The 18,936-nt window shown below is 38.1% G+C and overlaps 2 protein-coding genes and 3 pseudogenes across 2 annotated transcripts; 3 read left to right on the forward strand and 2 right to left on the reverse strand.

The window, feature by feature from the left end:
• Window positions 1–2,370: 2,370 nt before the first annotated feature.
• Window positions 2,371–3,641, reverse strand: her12 (hairy-related 12). The gene has a single exon (XM_053643610.1). The coding sequence runs from the start codon at window positions 3,525–3,527 to the stop codon at window positions 3,141–3,143; it is 387 nt and encodes a 128-aa protein (XP_053499585.1). The 5' UTR covers window positions 3,528–3,641; the 3' UTR covers window positions 2,371–3,140.
• Window positions 3,642–6,797: 3,156 nt separating this feature from the next.
• Window positions 6,798–7,825, forward strand: LOC128619637 (transcription factor HES-5-like). Its single transcript, XM_053643944.1, has 2 exons — window positions 6,798–7,277; window positions 7,406–7,825. Exons 1-2 carry the CDS (start codon window positions 7,023–7,025, stop codon window positions 7,823–7,825), a joined length of 675 nt encoding a protein of 224 aa, XP_053499919.1. The 5' UTR covers window positions 6,798–7,022.
• Window positions 7,826–11,046: 3,221 nt separating this feature from the next.
• On the forward strand, window positions 11,047–11,621 carry LOC128619382 (transcription factor HES-5-like; annotated as a pseudogene).
• A 4,359-nt stretch (window positions 11,622–15,980) lies between these two features.
• Window positions 15,981–18,284, reverse strand: LOC128619471 (transcription factor HES-1-like; annotated as a pseudogene).
• On the forward strand, window positions 18,283–18,909 carry LOC128619473 (transcription factor HES-5-like; annotated as a pseudogene).
• Window positions 18,910–18,936: the final 27 nt, after the last annotated feature.

Raw genomic sequence — 18,936 nt, forward strand, 5'->3', positions numbered from 1 at the left:
AAAGCTTCCCAAGTTCTACTATACATGGGTCAACAATCAAGGCCCTAATATCTTCATCCTAGTCGCCTCTTTGGTTGAGTTCTTCATCTCAGTTCTCTGTGTGAGCTTAAATACACCACTCCCCTCAGCAGACTATGACTTCTACTTTGAAAGCATTGTATTAGAGTGCAGTAAAACTATATCTGTAGTGCTTCCACAAATTCTGTATGTGTCTATACTGACTGTAATATGTTTTTGCTTGAGCTACATGGGTAAAGACCTACCAGCAAATTACAGTGAGGCCAAGTCCATTACATTCAGCCTGATGATCTATATTATCTCCTGGATCACTTTCTTCACCACCTACTTTGTTAATAGAGGAACTTTAGCTATGGCCTTGGAGGTGGTTGCCATTCTTGTTAGTGTTATTGGAATACTTGGTGGATACTTTTTGCCGAAAGTGTACATCATTTTATTACGACCGAAAATGAATACCACTGCCCACTTTCAAAATTGTATTCAAATGTATACCATGAATAAACAGTAAAACTCCGGCTGCAGCATATTTAGAAAAAGTAGTTATAAAAATCTTACTGTAGTGGCAGCTGGTTGTCTTTTTTTCACTTTATCTGTTTGGTTCCCTTGTGGTCCAAAGTAAAATTGAATTAATAGGTGAATACGATTTTACAGCATAATTTAACATGTAAATATCATCTGTTTCAAGCTTCACTTGTGGGCATTCCTTTTGGATTTCATTTGAAATTGAATAAAGGTTTCAATATGTACCTGCTTTAAGTAAAACTCCATCCTGAAACACATTAAAAATGTTTATGTTGAAATAGTTGTAAGGTGTATAGCAATTCTGGTGGTTGTTGCTGTGTTGGTTGTTGCTTTAATTTTTGTTTTGTGCTAGGTTTACGGTTGTATGCCACACTGATGTCACAGGGTGACATTGCTAGTGCAGTTACAATTTTGTTTAATAGAAAAAAAATGTCAAACACATCCATCCATCCATCTTCTATACCGCTTATCCTACAGGGTCGCAGGGAACCTGGAGCCTATCCCAGGGAGCATCAGGCTCAAGGTGGGGTACACCCTGGACGGGGTGCCAATCTATCGCAGTGTTCAGGTTATTAGCTACTAAAAACAAAAGAGCAGCAGCTTATTTTCTCATCCAACATTATCTAGCAATGTTCAGTGTCATATTAATGAGAAATCCAACATAGAATTGGTGCATACAGCAAATTTTGGACTCAGAGTTCCATAAGTACAGCTATATGATTTAAAGCTAGTTAGTTGGAAAATCCAGTGATACAGCAGCAGACAAGAAACAATAGACAAAAGACAATATATTAGTAGAAAATAAAATTAACCACTACAAATATATAAAACTGTACATATGTACAGTATATGTCAGGTTATGACAGAGTACAAAATGTCATTATGTAGTATTGAGCTGAGGAAAGAGAAGAAATCTGTGCAGATAAGAACTACAGAAGAGAGCTAGGGAAATGCTGAACAGATGAGAGAAGACAGAGTTAAACAATCTGATAGCTGTCAGGAGGAAGGACCTGTTTCTGATTGTTCCCTTCTGTACTGAGGCAGAAAGTGTCTGCTGCTCATTGTACTTTGCAGAGCACTGACTTCAGCATGGAGTAGGTGATTGGGTGAATGACTGAGAGTTTGAAGCAAGGACTATTTCCCACTGGCATCACTATAAGCAGGTAGTCAAATAGCATTGTGGATAATGTAGGAAACTGTCAAAGTGAAAATAGACCAGCAAGTTTCAATTAAAAAAGCCAAGTTGACAGAAAATAAATCTTGGATGACATTGAAGATCATGTGTTAATCATAAAGATTAATGTACAAGTGTATGGTGGATTTTTCCTTTTAACCATGATTATTTTCTTATAGATTACCATAGCAGATGTTTAAGTCTCAATGCTTAGTACCTTAGTACTAGGTCTGAAAACATAACAGTATACCAGGTGTTGTATGTCTTTGCTTTCCATCAATATAATCATACAGTCTGTATTACTGTACCTTATCCATCTCCATTTGTCACTATACACACACATAGGCACTTAGTCACCAGAGGCAGATGACATTATGAAAAGAGGAGGTCACCGCCATTGACTGCAGAGCGTGTGAGTAGGCTGATTGGGTGTGTTTCCCATGCTATTCTCTTATTCAGTGTGTAATATTCTCCGGAGGCTAAAACTATAGACGTGTGCCTGTAGGGGAGAGGCTGAATGCAAGGCAGCATCTGTGCTTAGGCTAGTAGTGCTTGTTTTAGGGTCTATAACAATGTTTTGAAGTGTGTTCAGTTGTACCGAAATAAGTCCTCATATAATCCATTATGTAGTCCTTAGACTTGGTTTCTTTAAAATGCAACAGATCTAGCTGAGGTTTGAACTGAAGTAAAATGTCAATCCTACAAAACCAAATGTTTTGTTTTAAAAAGAGGTGTTAAGGTAATAGACGTCAATAAATGGCGAAAACATTAGATATAAAATGAATTCCAGAGAGTGGATATTTTATTTGAAAAATAACATTTTATTAAAAGATATAAGAGCTTGCCTATACAAAAGGAATCATAAAAATATGTTAAAATACAAGATATGTTAAGTACAATATGTGCGCACGCACACACACACACACACACACACACACACACACACACACAATGGAGTGTGTTTATCAAAGTTCCCCTAATTGTAATTTAAAATATTGTGCAATATATTGTAAAATATACAGCACAATGAGAAATATTCTCCAAAACACCTGGAAATACAACACAAATTCATAGATCTGATTTTGCATACCATATAGACTCCACTGGAGTAAACTGTAGTTAAATACACAGACATCACACAAACCATGTACAAACCATTTGCTCTAGAAAATAAAACTAAAAAGAAGAAAATAAAAATGAGAAACAATAATACATGGAGGAAACATCACATTAAGAGCCATATTATATCTACTATCTAATAAGGCCACAGTCTTTAAAGTCTTTCGTCTCACTGACGACACAAAAAAACACAAGGCTTCGCCAATCAATATGATGGCAAAACTTAAATCCTGGAAATGAATATCTCCTACTTTCTTGAGGGACATGAAAATCACTATTCCTCAGGTTTTGTCAATCCTCCATGGTTCTACCAGGGCCTCCAGACAGACCTGCAGGGTTGTTGTTGAGCAGCATGGCAGTCTTTGGAGCTGTGCACAGATAACCTGTGGCTGAGCTCTGTGCTGGATCTCTGGTGGACCTGTTGGACCTCCTGGGTCGATTGTCCTCTGTTGGAGTGGATGTTAAGGAACTGCAGAGACTCCCTCCAGCACTGAGAGTAGCCTTGGTTATAGTCTCTCTGAGCCAATGCTCCCGGAAGCCTCTGCTGCTGCTTCAGAAAGCTGACAGTCATCTCCAGGATGTCAGCTTTCTCCAGCTTGGTGTTTGGATCTTGGCTGCAGAGCTCTTTCTCCAACAGCTTCTTCAGCTGATCAATGCAATTGTTGATGCGGTCTCGGCGCATCTTTTCTACCATTGGCTTTCTCAGCTGTAAGTAGAAAACAGAGTGTTTGGTTAGAACAAAATTTAAGTCTGAACATAAATAAGGCAAACAATCGATTTTAGGTCTAAAAGTTATAACAACTAAAAAGGAAAAAAAAATAACACACCTTAAATTTGTCCTTATCAGTAAATCTCTGGTGGTCAAAGGTGGAAAGTATAACTGAGTGTGGAGCCATGCTGGTCTCTGTCTCTTCCTGGGCTGCAAAGTTGGTTTTGGGACTGTGTGAGGGTCAGTGCTTTGTATTTATAGTCGGCCATTTCCATTACAAAGCCATGTGGCTTGTGCTGGATTGCTTTTCCCACACTCCAAGAGCAGAGGGTTGGCTCATCACAACAATAGGAGACATTCACTTTATGGTTAGGCGGCTGCTTGTCTTCTGATGGGTGAAAGTTTCCCAAGGTATCAGAGGCATGCCGCTGTTATTAACCTGAGAACTTTCTCATAAGCTCTGGGAAAGTTTCGGGTTCGGGGTTAATAGACATTTGGCTGTTTTGCTTTTCATGAGTAGATCAGATTATTTTGAAGATTTCTGAATATTCTGCGCAGCCTACACTGGGGCTTATATGAATCCAATATTAAAGGACTAAAATAATCATTTTTTTCTTGACTAGATCTAAGTTTATCTTTTTAACCAATTCAAAATACAATGTCTTGATTTCTAGTGCAGTTTTTCTGGTTGTGTGTATAATGATCATAAGACACATAACTGTACTTCCATTAATACAGTACAATGTTTAAAACATTTAACGAGATCATGTTTCAGAGAGAGAGAGAGAGAGAGAGAGAGAGAGCAGTAATTTCCCTTTCATGTCCTATAATCTACATTTCCAACACCTACTGTACAGGAGCGTGACTCGGTGTGATAATGGCACGTGGTTGAAGTGTGCACATTAAAGAGGCTCGAGCACAACTGCAAACACACAGCCTGAGAACATTTGCTCGGTTTATATAAAGATTTGGCTCATAAAAAAAATACTTGAATTAGTTGTTATTACGCAAATCTTACATATAACTCCCCGGTCCCTACATAAACACAATAAATAGAGTATTAAATAATGATAATAATGCAGCGCGAGCCATTTGGGATTCAGCCTGAGGTCGCGGCGCTGTGACACCCACGTGCCTGCTTCCGGGTCTGACACTCAATACAGGAAATGTAAAACTTTTATAAGTCGTGTGCGGCACGCGAGTGAGGGGGGAAGTCCCATCACACCTATGTTTGAAATAAATAAAACGCTATGCTTTTATGAGCAAGAAGGTGGCTTCCATTTCAAGCATTGACAGACTGCTGATAAAAGCGGCGCGTGAGAGCTGTGCTGCTGTGCTGCAGGGCATCTGCCCTCAGATTTGAGCATGTGCCTCCCACGCTCCTCACCAGACTCACTGTCTGCATGCTCACAGGGAGTAGAGGCATGGCTTTTGTTTCAATTAAAAGACAAACGCCTGGCTGAGTGTGGGAAAATGCTAGGCCCGCTGTCTAATCTTGTAGTCCTGAGAATCAATGTATCTGTGATCACCATTATTGTGTCAATCAACACCAAAATTCACAATAAAATCTACAAACTAATCTTGAAGACAGAATTACTTTGTTCATCAGCACACAGTTTGGTATTTGCAAGCATCAGGATCAGATAGAAGGTGTAGAAGGTGGAATTGTATTTAAAAGTAGTGATAATTTGGTTCCAATTTTGATTTGTAGAATTAACTAACTATTAATATGGACATTTATGAGACAGTTTATTTCTAAATTGTATTTAGTCAAATAATGTCTGGTGAGGTGAGTGTGCAATGATTTGGACATTTCACTTTTATACAAACATAACATACATTGATTAACATCAAGAATTTACTACCTTAAAGGCCAGCCTGATTGTTCTCTTGGACCCCTATATTGGTCCGTAGTGGATAACCTATGAGGCTGTTTATAATGCACAGACAACAGGTGGGTCATTCCAAGGCCAAGGAACTTTGCTGAGGTTCCCACCATCTTTTGGGCAGTCACAGACTAAATAACCCCAGAAGCACACTAGTGCATTGAATGAATTTATCAGAAATGATAATCGGTTCACTGTTTGGCTACAAACACAAGAACTGACCAGGTAGATGCCTCGGTCACTCTCTGAAAACATGAAAGAAGAGTTTTCATTAGTTTTTATTTTATCAACTTGGCACAATTTAGATTAAACATTAGTTAGTTTTTCCACATTTAAATCTTAAAGTACACTTTACTGATTATCTACAAGTGTGCATCCTGAATGTCTAACCATAAAATGCCATAAACTGTATAGAGACAGTGATGTAGTGAGATTCCCATGAAGTCTGTGTGAGAGGCCTATCTTCCCTTTCCCACACTCTACCCTCAATAAGGAGACAAAAGAAGTGTGTCTTGTTACACATCACATTAGCCACGGTGTTTGATCTCCCTTTGTATAAGGGCGAGCTTTACACAGCAAGACCATCTGGACCTGAAGAGCTGATACGTTCCCAAGCCTTTCCCAAGATTTCTAATGTTCTAATGCCCCTATATAAATTTAACACATTTATCTAAATTATATAACATATAATGCTATTTTGCAATGCATTTATTCAGATTGACTTTTGAATTTATTCAAATTCTGTAAAAATATACTGTAAACTTAAATCGAACCAATGTAAACAATAAAAGTTGCAGATTTATTGAATATATCTTGAACATGCAATAAAAATAATGATTTGCATGCAAGCAAGTATTGATGCCATTTATGTCAAGAGGGTCAATCTTTTTGCTATATGCTGCCTGAGCATATGCTTTAATGAGGCACATATCTACAGAGCTCTCATGGGGTGAATGAGCAGAGTGTGGGAAACTCAAGCAGACCTGTATTCAAACACTTGCCATACAGTTCTTTAGGAATTCTTAAACTAGGAAGAACACATCAACAGTAACATTCTCATTTTGTTATGCATTTTCTCCACTACTGGCTTCCTTAGCCAGAGAAAAAATGTCTTTAGTAACAGTTATTCACTTTTACTAATGTTTAGATATACTGTTGCAATTTGATGTTATCATGATCCTCTTTGACATTAATGATTATTATGTGGACAATTTTTTTAAAAGTGTTTAATAAAACTAAATAATAAAAAAGTTTTCAAGACTCTTGAATGTTTCTTTAATTTGCCATGTAAACAGTTCCATCTATGTATTCGATCTATGTCAGTATGGATATCTTACTTGTTGAAAACATATGGTGGAATGTTTGCACACACACACACACACACACACACACACACACACACACACACACACACACACACACACACACACACACACACACACACACACACACACACACACACACACACACACACGGTTGAGAGAGTGGTGGAATTTTCACTTTCCCACACATACTCTACCACATACACCCAGCTATCCACCTGCTGCTCAGAGATGGAATCATTGTTTACTGAGTAATACACACTTCATTGAGCATGTGGCCGGTCCTCTGGTCTTTAGTCCCATCCGAGCTCCCCCATTGGCTGCAGACTGTGAGAACCTCCAGCGAACCCAGGACTCACACATTCATATGGAGATTAGAGAGTATAAATAGAGGAGGGAGTGAGAGAGAGCTAAGCACAGCTCAGATCTTCTCCTCACAGAAAGCTAACAGAAGAAACACAGCTATGGCTCCTACAATCACTGCATCAATGATCAACTCCAACCACCTTCTTCCACTTACTAATAAGGTAAATATACCAAATCATGATATTGTGTACAATTTCATTTCATATTGTATTAGTAATTTGAAAATATATCTTTATGTATTATATATATGATCAGTTTGATTAAACAAATATTTCTGTTCTGTCTGTAGCTGAGAAAGCCAATAGTGGAGAAGATGCGAAGAGAACGCATCAACAGCGGCATTGAGAAGCTCAAGTCTCTGCTGGGTGGAGAATTCCTAAAGCAACAGCCTGATTCCAGACAGGAGAAAGCCGACATCCTGGAGATGACCGTTTATTTCCTGAGACAGCAGCAGCAGTCGCACAAGAAGTCGAGCTGCTCCACTGAAGTTGATGAAGGCTACAGCAGATGTGTGCAGGAGGCCATCAACTTCCTGTCTCAGTGTCAAGTACACACTCAGTCCCAGAAAAGAGTGCTGACCCACTTCCTGACCACGCAGCCTTCCATGGAGAAGAGCAGAAGTGTCGTTCCTCAGCTCAGCTCTCCATCCTGCCAGATCAGCAGCAAAGAGGAGACTCCAGGCTGCAGTGACGTCTGGAGACCCTGGTAGAGCCGCGTGAACACTTTATCATTAGGAAATTTACAAATGTTACATTGGCATTACATTTTTTTCCTAAGTGTGATGGGATATTTTTGTCCAACTTTTCATGGACAGAATAGGATAAGTTGTTTTCATTGTGGGAAAGCATGAGTAGATGTTTCCATCACTATGTATTTTGGAAACCAAGAAGAATTGCTGCATCTTTCAAGGAGTTTCTAAAATGTTAATGTATAAAGAAAGCCCATATTGGGTATTAAGTCTCTGCATTTGCAGAATGATTAAAGTCTGATATCATTTGATGAAGCTTTTTCTTTTTTTTTCATATGATAATTCTTGCTGTGTAAGAAAACATCTTTATAAAATACAGATATTAGGGATTTTTGTTCAACAAATTATTGTTCTTCTATAATACTGAACCATTTAGAGTAAATTATCTGTCTATCCTATACACCAGTGGCAACATTTTTTGTTGATTGGAAAAATGCATGTTATGGCATGTGCTTTCTTCCTTTAGCTACATTAGCTATGTGCAATTTTTAGTGAGTTAATTGTGACACTACAGTTATCCACCCTGGAAATAACTTGAATTTCAGTGAAGTGCATAAATGTTGTCTTATTTGTAACCTAATATAAGATGCAACATCATTGTTCTCAAAATAAAATCAAATAATTAAATCAAAATACACTTTTGATTGGCATGATTTCCATTTCTATTTATAGTAACTTTTATTTTGATAATCGAACACAAATCACAATTAAATACTAACTTAATAATTGTTTTCCTTCATATTCAAAACATCTACTACATTTTCACCCCATTAACACCAAATTAAATCATTTGTCAATTCCCACCCACTAGCTAGCACTCCACTATGACATGACAACTGTCAACTGGAGAGAGTGAAGACTAACACGTGCTTCCTCAGAGCCAGATAAAGAATATAGTACAGTATATTCAGGTAAATACAACCCCAACTCCGAAAAGGTTGGGACAGTATGGAAAATGATAATAAAAACAAAGAGGAGTGATTTGTAAATGTACTTTGACTGGTATTTAAGCAAAAAACATATAAAGATAAGATATTTGATGTTTTACCTAATCAACTGCATAGTTTTTTGAAGATAAATGTTTATTTTGAAATTGACACATGCAACATGTTCCAAAAAAGTTGGGACAGGGACAATTTAGGACTAATAGCAATGTGACATGCTGAAATGAAACAGGTGAGGCAATCATCTAATCATAGTACATAAGGAGCCTCCAAAAAAGGCTTAATCCTTCGAGAGCAAGGATGGGTCAAGGCTCGCCAATCTGCCAACAGATGTGTCAGCGAATAATCCAACACATTGAGAACAACATTCCCCAAAGACAAATCGGTATAATTTTGGGCATTTCACCTTCTACAGTGCACAATATAATTAAAAGATTCAAGGAATCCAGTCAAATCTCGGTGCGTAAAGGGCAGCGTCAAGTCCAAAATACAGCATCTGTCATGGTATGGGGGTGTGTCATTGCTCATGGCATGGGTAACTTGCATATCTGTGAGGGAACCTTAATGCAGAAAGATATGTACACATTTTGGAGCAACATATGCTGCAATCCAGACATCTTCTTTTCCTGGGACTTCCCTGTATTTTCCAGCAGGACAACACCAAATCCCATTCTGCCCGGATTACAAGCACATGGTTGCGTAAGCAGAGACTAAAGACCATGAACACTAATGGGCTTTTGCCTTTACCTTTTTTTACCTGTTCTTACAATATGTAAGATTTGCACATGTAATTATGACATGTTAAGGGAATCTGCATTTATACTAAGACTTTCTATTTATATGTCATATCATATCATATCATATCATATTATATCATATCATAGCATACACACACACACACACACACACACACACACACACACACACACACACACAAACATCTTAGGTACCCTATTTTTTTTAGTACAAACTTTGCTATAAATTTTTTATTTTATGACTTCTCCATTATCGAGTCAGTACAAAAACATTTTAGATTTCTAAAGATTATTTTTCTTGCACAAAATTAAATGTTACAGAAAAATGTTTGTATGTCATTAAAGAAAGCAGCATGTTATGTAAGAGACACTTTTCAGACAAAAAAACACAATGAAGGCTGCTGAGTTTTGCTGCAAAAATAAGGAGCAAGTGTGAAAGTCAAAGTCTCCAGAAGAACTGTTTCTTATTCTGCAAGATGCTCAATAAAACTTACAGCTCATTTCCTTATAAAACTCTGCATAAAGTGTTTACATTTACTATATATATATATATATATATATATATATATATATATATATATATATATATATATATATATATATATATACACACACACACACAGTATTATAGCTTTGTTATACCTTTGGTTTAACTCTTTAAAGACAGAATATGAGTGCTTTCACTCAAAAAAGGCATGGATTTAAACTGCATAAGCTGATGGTTAACAGCAGGTTTTCAAGCAAGTAAAATTCACACGTCTATGCAACCTGCCTGATCATGAGGGCCTCTACTGAGTTCTTTGGAAATGTGGTCCACTTAATGAGGCACACGTCTATTCAGCTCTGGAGTTGTGAGTCGGGAAAGTGTGGGAAAGCTCTGGAGAGTGCTGTCTCAGTCCTTTATTATACATCTGGGCCTGCCTTCAATTGTATTCACCCCTAATGCACTTGTTACTATTGTCATAGATGAATGTCCTGTTGGATTTCACGTTACAATGCACTTTGATATAAAGATTATTATTTAGACAGTTAAATATTTTAAAAATGTGTCTTAGGCTCTTTAGTGATTCTTTAATGTAACATCAAACAGTTCTGCCCATATAAGCTGACTATGGAGCTCAACCCCAGGTTCAAAACATTGGCACACACGTGTGCTGTGTATCGTAGCGTGACCTGGAGTGATACACCAGAACATCCGCTTTCTCACACACTCTACCACATACACCCAGCTGTCCATCTGCTGCCCAGAGATGGACTCATTGTTTCCTGAGTAATACACAGTTCATTGAGCATGTGGCCGGTCCTCTGGTCTTTAGTCTCATCTGAGCTCCCCCATTGGCTGCAGACTGTGAGAACCTCCAGCAAACCCAGGACTCACACATTCATATGGAGATTAGAGAGTATAAATAGAGGAGGGAGTGAGAGAGAGCTCAGCACAGCTCAGATCTTCTCCTCACAGAAAGCTAACAGAAGAAACACAGCCATGGCTCCTACAATCACTGCATCAATGATCAACTCCAACCACCTTCTTCCACTTACTAATGAGGTAAATATACTAAACCATGATATTGTGTACAATTTCATTTCATATATGATTAACATTTGAATAGTTTTTTTTTAGTTGAACAGTGTTTTAACAAATATTTCTGTTCTGTCTGTAGCTGAGAAAGCCAGCAGTGGAGAAGATGCATAGAGAATGCGCATCAACAGCAGCATTGAGAAGCTCAAGTCTCTGCTGGGTGGAGAATTCCAGGAGAAAGCGACATCCTGGAGATGACAGTTTATTTCCTGAGACAGCAGCAGCAGTCGCACAAGAAGTCGAGCTGCTCCACTGAAGCTGATGAAGGCTACAGCAGGTGTGTGCAGGAGGCCATCAACTTCCTGTCTCAGTGTCAAGTACACACTCAGTCCCAGAGAAGAGTGCTGACCCACTTCCTGACCATGCAGCCTTCCATGGAGAAGAGCAGAAGTGTCGTTCCTCAGCTCAGCTCTCCATCCTGCCAGATCAGCAGCAAAGAGGAGACTCCAGGCTGCAGTGAACTCTGGAGACCCTGGTAGAGCCGCATGTACACTTTATCATTAGGAAATGTACAAATGCCACATTGACATTACATTTTTTTCCTAAGTGTGATGGGATATTTTTGTCCAACTTTTCATGGACAAAATATGAGAAGTTGTTTTCAATGTAGGAAAGCATGAGTAGATGTTTCCATCACTAAACTTAAAAACTTTAAAAAAAAAAAAAAAATACACATTCTAGCTATGCAAGAAGAACATTTTCTAAAATATTTTGTTTCTGTATAAGAAACCACTTGCTAATGCTTTTTATATGATTTCTTCTTGTAGAATTATTGTTTATTATGAAAAACGATTTTAATTTGTTTACGCTATTTCATCTGTTATTCATATCTAATATGACAGAATAACAGAACATGACAGGTTGTTTTCATATTGGAAAAGCACACAGATTTTTCCATTACTGTGCCACATTCTTACTATGCAAGAAGAACTGCTGCATCCTTCAAATATATTTTAATGTTTGAATGTATAAGGAAAAGCTCGCATTGAGGATAATCTTTCTGCACTTGCAGTACATTATGAAATTATGCTTTCAATTAGTGAAAATTTTTGTTCATTTTCATTATATCTTATTGTGTAAGAATATGTCTGTATCAAAAGGGACATTAACATTATTTTTGAGCAATGTTCATCTATAACCTTAACACTTGCATGTGAAATGTCTGTGACATCCCCTGATTTAGAATGTCTAACTCTTATGGAGTGAAATATAGATAAAACTGATGTTTGAGTTCTGTGTTGTTTATACACTGGTGAAAAATTTCTTTCTGATTGTGCAGAAAATGTAGTGTTGCTTGGCATTTTAAAATTCTTCTGACTGAAAATGATATGAGTTTGCCTTCAGTGAAGGTGATCAATGTTATGTTGTCAGGACACGTGACTTATGATTGCCAAAAATGTTCTGAAAATAAATTGTAAAGACACAATCAATACTGAATGATTCAAATCTTTTTTTTCTATTGATAAGAAAAACACAACACAATTTTTTGTTCAAAGAAGCAGTTCAAAATGAATTTCTATGAAGCTCTACAGCACTAATTGGATAAACAATATTTAATATTGTGGCAGCACAGTGGCACATTGGGCAGTGTTTATACCTTACAGCTCCAGGGTCCCTGGTTCAGTCCTCAGCTGCGTGTGGCGTTTCTGTGCATGTTCTCCCCATGTATGGGTTTCCTCTTGGTTCTGAAGATTTCATCCACCTCCCAAAAACATTTGGTAGGTGGATTGGCTATGCTAAATGACCCCTAAGTATGAAAGAATATGTGAATGTATGTATGGTGCCCTGTGATGGACTGGAGTCCTATTCAGAGTGTATTCTCACTTATGTCCACTGTTTAGGCTTCAAATCCACCATGGCCCTGACCAGGATAAACCAGTTGTCTTAATGTAACAAAGGCCCAAAGCACTCGGAAGGAAAAAAAAATTGTTGCATAAATATATTTTTTATGTGTGTGTTTTCTATAGTGTCTCTTGGACAGGTATATTTAAACAAGTATTAACTCTCGCACATATTCATACCTTTTGTAGGATGAATTTAATTTGATTACAGTAATTGGGATTCTTTGCATTTGATTTATGTATAACATTTGAAGGTGCAACAAAAGTTAATTAAACCCCCCCAAAATTTTTTTTGTTTACACACCATAATCTGAGCCATTTGAACACATTCAGGTTCTTGGTTTTGAGCTACTCCAGTGTAACTTTGCCAGTATGCTTAGTCTCAAATCTCTTTCAGACTAGGACAGTTTCATTGTTGGTATACAGACAATGGATATTTCATGCCATTTACATTCTCTCTGACATCCCTGTTAGTCTGGTCATGTACACATAAAAACAAGTTATGCTGCTAATTTGCCATATGCTGTTATATTGACAACTGTGTTCAACCATTACTAGGGCTGTCAAAATCAGTTTATTTATTCGTCCAAAGTACTGTTTTCTTCTCGTTTACACCCTATGGAAATTGCTGTTTTTTTTTTTTTTTTTACATATTTGGACAAGCAAATATTTGATCATCTTTGAAACAGTGCCTACTAATAAAGTCGATATAATTGAACAAAAATGAGGAAAATTAGCTTTTTCAATCATTTATTCAACAGAAATATCAATAGATGTGATATTCTTCTGTGGAAAAAGTAAGTACACCCTTGACCTCAGAAGCTAGTAATGCAGAAATAACTTCCTGTAGATATTTTGCATAATTGTCCACCAGGCTATTCTTTCAGTTGCAAGATGTTTGACGGTTTTCTTGCATGAACTGCCTGTTTCGAATCCCCCCACAACATTTCAATTCAAATCTGGCCTTTGACTAGGCCATTCCATAATCCTCCAGTTCTTCTTTTTGACCCATTCCTTAGTTGATTTGGTAGTGTGCTTAGGATCAATCCAGTTGAAAGGTCCACTTCTGGTTCAACTTCAACTTTTGGACAGATGGCCTCACATTATCTTCAAGTACTTTTTGCTATGATGCAGAATTCATAGTAGAATCAATGAATGCAATCTGTCCAGTCCCTGAGGCATTGAAGCAACCCTAAACCATATTTCTACCACCGTGCTTCACAGTTGGTATGAGGTGTTTCTAATGAAAAGCTGTCTTTGGTCTGCGCCAAACATGTCTGCTGTTACTGTGGCCAAACAACTCTATCTTTGATTCATCTGTCCTGAGCACATTATTCTGAAAGGCCTGGTCTTTGCCTATATGCTCATTGGCAATCTGTAGTCTTGCAAAGGCTTTTTCCTGGCACACCTCACATGCAGGTCAAATTTGTGCAATCTCTTTCTGATTGTAGACACATGCACTTTAATACCAACAGCTGCATGACTTACTAGCAGATCCTATAATGAAATTTTGGGGATCTTGGAGATTTCTTTTTGAATCAGATGGTTTTTTGCATCAATTGTTTGAAATCTCCACCATTTGTAGATGATTTTCCTTACAGTGGAGTGATGTATTTCAAATAATTTGCAGATCTTTTTAAATCCTTTGCCAGACTCCTAGGCATCCACAACCTTTTTTCTGAAGGCCTTACAGAGCTCTTTAGATCTTGGCATGATGACACCACACACCTCAATAACAACGGGAACACCAGACACTAGATATGAGAGGGGTATAAATAAGACAGGTTCCACCTGCACTTTGATAGAGTGTAACACCTTTATTAATAGGCACTGTTTCAAAGAGGATCAAATGTTTGTTTCTCCAAATATGTCAAAAAAGCCAACAATTTCCATGAGGGTATACTTGTTTTTTCACATGACTGTATATTTATCTTGATTTTATATCTTCACATAAAAATATATGCAGTGAGGGCAAATCCCACTTTTCTCCACAATTCTGTCTTGCCAATTCCCACCCACAAGGTAACTCTCCCCTATCACATGACAGCTACAAATCAGGAAGGGTTGGGGTAAGCATGTGCTTCCTCTGAGACACCTGAAGCTAACCTCTATATCTTTTCCAATTGCTGCTTATGCTGTGTCACAGTCCAGCGTAACACACTCAGAGGAAAATGCTACCTACTCTATTCTGTATACATGAGCTCACAGACGCCTGTGATTGGCTAGTGTCACTGTAATTGACAAGGGAGAGAAAGTATGCCATTGTTCCCACCCTGGGAGCATGGCCAATTTTGATCTCCCAGCCACAGATGGCCACGGAGTCTCATTCGCTCTGAACTATCTTTAGATATAAAATTATGCCACATTTGTTTTTAATCAATTACAAACATTATGTCTGATATTCATTCAGTAATTAATTGAGATTATATTGATTAGGTCATTTTGATTTATTTTCAGAACATTTTTGGCTGAAGTAATTCAGTGTCCTGACAACATAACATTGATCACCTTCACTGAAGGCAAACTCACTACACTACAAAAAAAGGAGAATTTAAAAATGACAAATAACACATCATTTTATGCAAAATGAAAAAAAAAGGGGGAATTTTGTATCAGTGTATAGACAACACTCAACTCAAACAAAGATTTCATCTACATTTCAGCTAGACATTTCAGGGAATGTCACAGACATTTCACACTCAAATTTTTAGATTCTAGATATTTAATTTGCTTTATATAAAAATTAGAAAAAGTTTTCAGTGAATGAAAGAAGAATTTAAATGTACTGCAGATGCGGTAAAAGTTTATACCCAATATGGGCTTGTCTTTATACATTCAAAGTTTAATACATCTGTGAAGGATGCAGCAATTCTTTTGCATAGTAAGAATATGGCAGTGTAATAAAAAAAAATCTACACATGCTTTTCCAATATGAAAGCAACTTGTCATATTCTGTCCATAAAAAGTTAGACAAAAATATTCCAACACACTTAGGAAACTGTAGTTAATGCCAGTGTGGCATTTGTAAGTTGGTTTCCTGATGGTAAAGTGTACATGCGACTCTACCAGGGTCTCCAGAGGTCACTGCAGCCTGGAGTCTCCTATTTGCTGCTGATCTGGCAGGATGGAGAGCTGAGCTGAGGAATGACACTTCTGCTCTTCTCCATGGAAGGCTGCATGGTCAGGAAGTGGGTCAGCACTCTTTTCTGGGACTGAGTGTGTACTTGACACTGAGACAGGAAGTTGATGGCCTCCTGCACACACCTGCTGTAGCCTTCATCAGCTTCAGTGGAGCAGCTCGACTTCTTGTGTGACTGCTGCTGCTGTCTCAGGAAATAAACTGTCATCTCCAGGATGTCGGCTTTCTCCTGTCTGGAATCAGGCTGTTGCTTTAGGAGTTCTCCACCCAGCAGAGACTTGAGCTTCTCAATGCTGCTGTTGATGCACGTTCTCTTCGCATCTTCTCCACTATTGGCTTTCTCAGCTACAGACAGAACAAAAGTATTTGTTAAAACACTGTTCAACTAAATAACTATTGAAATGTTACTCAAACATAAAATGAAGCTATACACAATATCATGGTTTATATATTTACCTTATTAGTAAGTGGAAGAAGGTGGTTGGAGTTGATCATTGATGCAGTGATTGTAGGAGCCACGACTGTGTTTCTTCTGTTAGCTCTCTGTGAGGAGAAGATCTGAGCTGTGCTGAGCTCTCTCTCACTCCCTCCTCTATTTATACTCTCTAATCTCCATATGAATGTGTGAGTCCTGGGTTTGCTGGAGGTTCTCAAGTCTGCAGCCAATAGGAGAGCTCAGATGGGGCTAAAGGCCAGAGGACCGGCCACATGCTCAATGAACTGTGTATTACTCAGGAAACAATGAATCCATCTCTGAGCAGCAGGTGGACAGCTGGGTGTATGTGGTAGAGAGTGTGTGGGAAAGTGAATATTCTGATGTTCACTCTATGATTCACAATACACATGTGCAAATATCATCAGTCAAATATTTTGAACAAGAAATTAGAATCCAAAGTTAAATGGTTAATGAGTAACTGTTTGAAGTTACTTACAGACACATTGAAAAGCTATATGGACAGTTTTGAGAAAGAGTATTTTGCCATTAAATATCCCAGTCTTTGCTGAATGATGTAAATAAGAATCTTCATGTCAAAGCAGGTTGCAAGATTCCAGCAGGACCTAGACCTATCACCACAGCAGTAAGTACATAAAGTGTGCATACAATTGAAGTCAGTGCTAGATGACTAATACAGTACGAGACTGCATGCTCCAGAGCTTTCCCACAATCTCCCTATTCACCAGAGCTGAATAGATATGTGCCTTATTAAGTGGACCACATGTCTAAAGAACTCAGTAGAGACCCTCAGGATTAAACAGTATGTATAGATGTGTGCTTTTCACTTGCTCACAAACATAAAATTTAATTTCTGTCTGCAGGAGAGAGTGACAAAACAGAGCTATGCAGCAGGAAGCTCTATTAGAGACTATTTAAAATGTTAACCATCAATTTATCCACAATTATGCATGCATTATAAATGTAGATATTTAGGAACTTATTTTTAACTTGTCAAAATATCTGTTTTTAACAAACAAAACCAAAGTTGTATGCAATTTTCAGAAAATTTAAAAAGACATTATTGTCACTTTTCCTTTCCACAAGTTCCATTGGGTTTATCCAATTATGTGGTACGTATGTGTTCTAATCTCAGTCATTTAGACCTGCTTTACCCAAATCTACTGAATGCAGATATTTCACTTAGCATGATGTACCAAACTATTCACATTTGTAGAATTGTTCATATTCTGTGAAATAAAAAAACAACAACAACATATAGCTTAAGGAATTAAGGAAATTGACTTGGTTTTATGAACAAACATTTTACATGTGTGATATTACAAATTTATGACATTACAATTTAAACCATATGAGTGACACGTGTGCTGTCATGGCACGTGCCTATAATGTGACAGAGCTGCTTTTCAGTCAAGGTCTCCACTTTCCCAAAGACCTCTCTCTCTTAGACACTCCTCCACCTGCTGCTCAGAGATGGACTCATTGTTTCCTGAGTAATACATATTTCATTGAGCATGTGGCCGGTCCTCTGGTCTTTAGTCTCATCCAGGCTCCCCTATTGGCTGCAGACTGTGAGAACGTCCAGCAAACCCAGGACTCACACATTCATATGGAGATTAGAGAGTATAAATAGAGGAGGGAGTGAGAGAGAGCTCAGCACAGCTCAGATCTTCTCCTCACAGAGAGCTAACAGAAGAAACACAGCCATGGCTCCTACAATCACTGCATCAATGATCAACTCCAACCACCTTCTTCCACTTACTAATAAGGTAAATATACTAAACCATGATATTGTTTACAATTTCATTTCATATTTGATTAATCTTTGAATAGTTATTTAGTTGAACAGTGTTTTAACAAATATTTCTGTTCTGTCTGTAGCTGAGAAAGCCAATATTGGCGAAGATGCATAGAGAATGTACATCAACAGCAGCATTGAGAAGCACAAGTCTCTTCTGGGTGGAGAATTCCTAAAGCAACAGCCTGATTCTAGACAGGAGAAAGCCGACATCCTGGAGATGACAGTTTTTTTCCTGAGACAGCAGCAGCAGTCACACAAGAAGTCGAGCTGCTCCACTGAAGCTGATGAAGGCTACAGCAGGTGTGTGCAGGAGGCCATCAACTTCCTGTCTCAGTGTCAAGTACACACTCAGTCCCAGAGAAGATGCAGCCTTCCATGGAGAAGAACAGAAGTGTCGTTTCTCAGCTCAGCTCTCCATCCTGCCAGATCAGCAGCAAATAGGAGACTCCAGGCTGCAGTGACCCCTGGAGACCCTGGTAGAGCCGCATGTACACTTTACCATCAGGAAACCAACTTACAAATGCCACATTGACATTAATGACAATTTCCTAAGTGTTTC

The sequence above is a fragment of the Ictalurus furcatus genome, chromosome 15, assembly GCF_023375685.1.
Source record: "Ictalurus furcatus strain D&B chromosome 15, Billie_1.0, whole genome shotgun sequence".
Classification (NCBI taxonomy): domain Eukaryota; kingdom Metazoa; phylum Chordata; class Actinopteri; order Siluriformes; family Ictaluridae; genus Ictalurus; species Ictalurus furcatus.

Coding starts and splice junctions, on each gene's coding strand:
- her12 (XM_053643610.1), bottom strand. CDS start 3,527: ATGGTAGAAAAGATGCGCCGAGACCGCATCAACAATTGCATTGATCAG.
- LOC128619637 (XM_053643944.1), top strand. CDS start 7,023: ATGTGGCCGGTCCTCTGGTCTTTAGTCCCATCCGAGCTCCCCCATTGG. Junction 7,278..7,405: donor TTCTTCCACTTACTAATAAG/GTAAATATACCA, acceptor TTCTGTCTGTAG/CTGAGAAAGCCAATAGTGGA.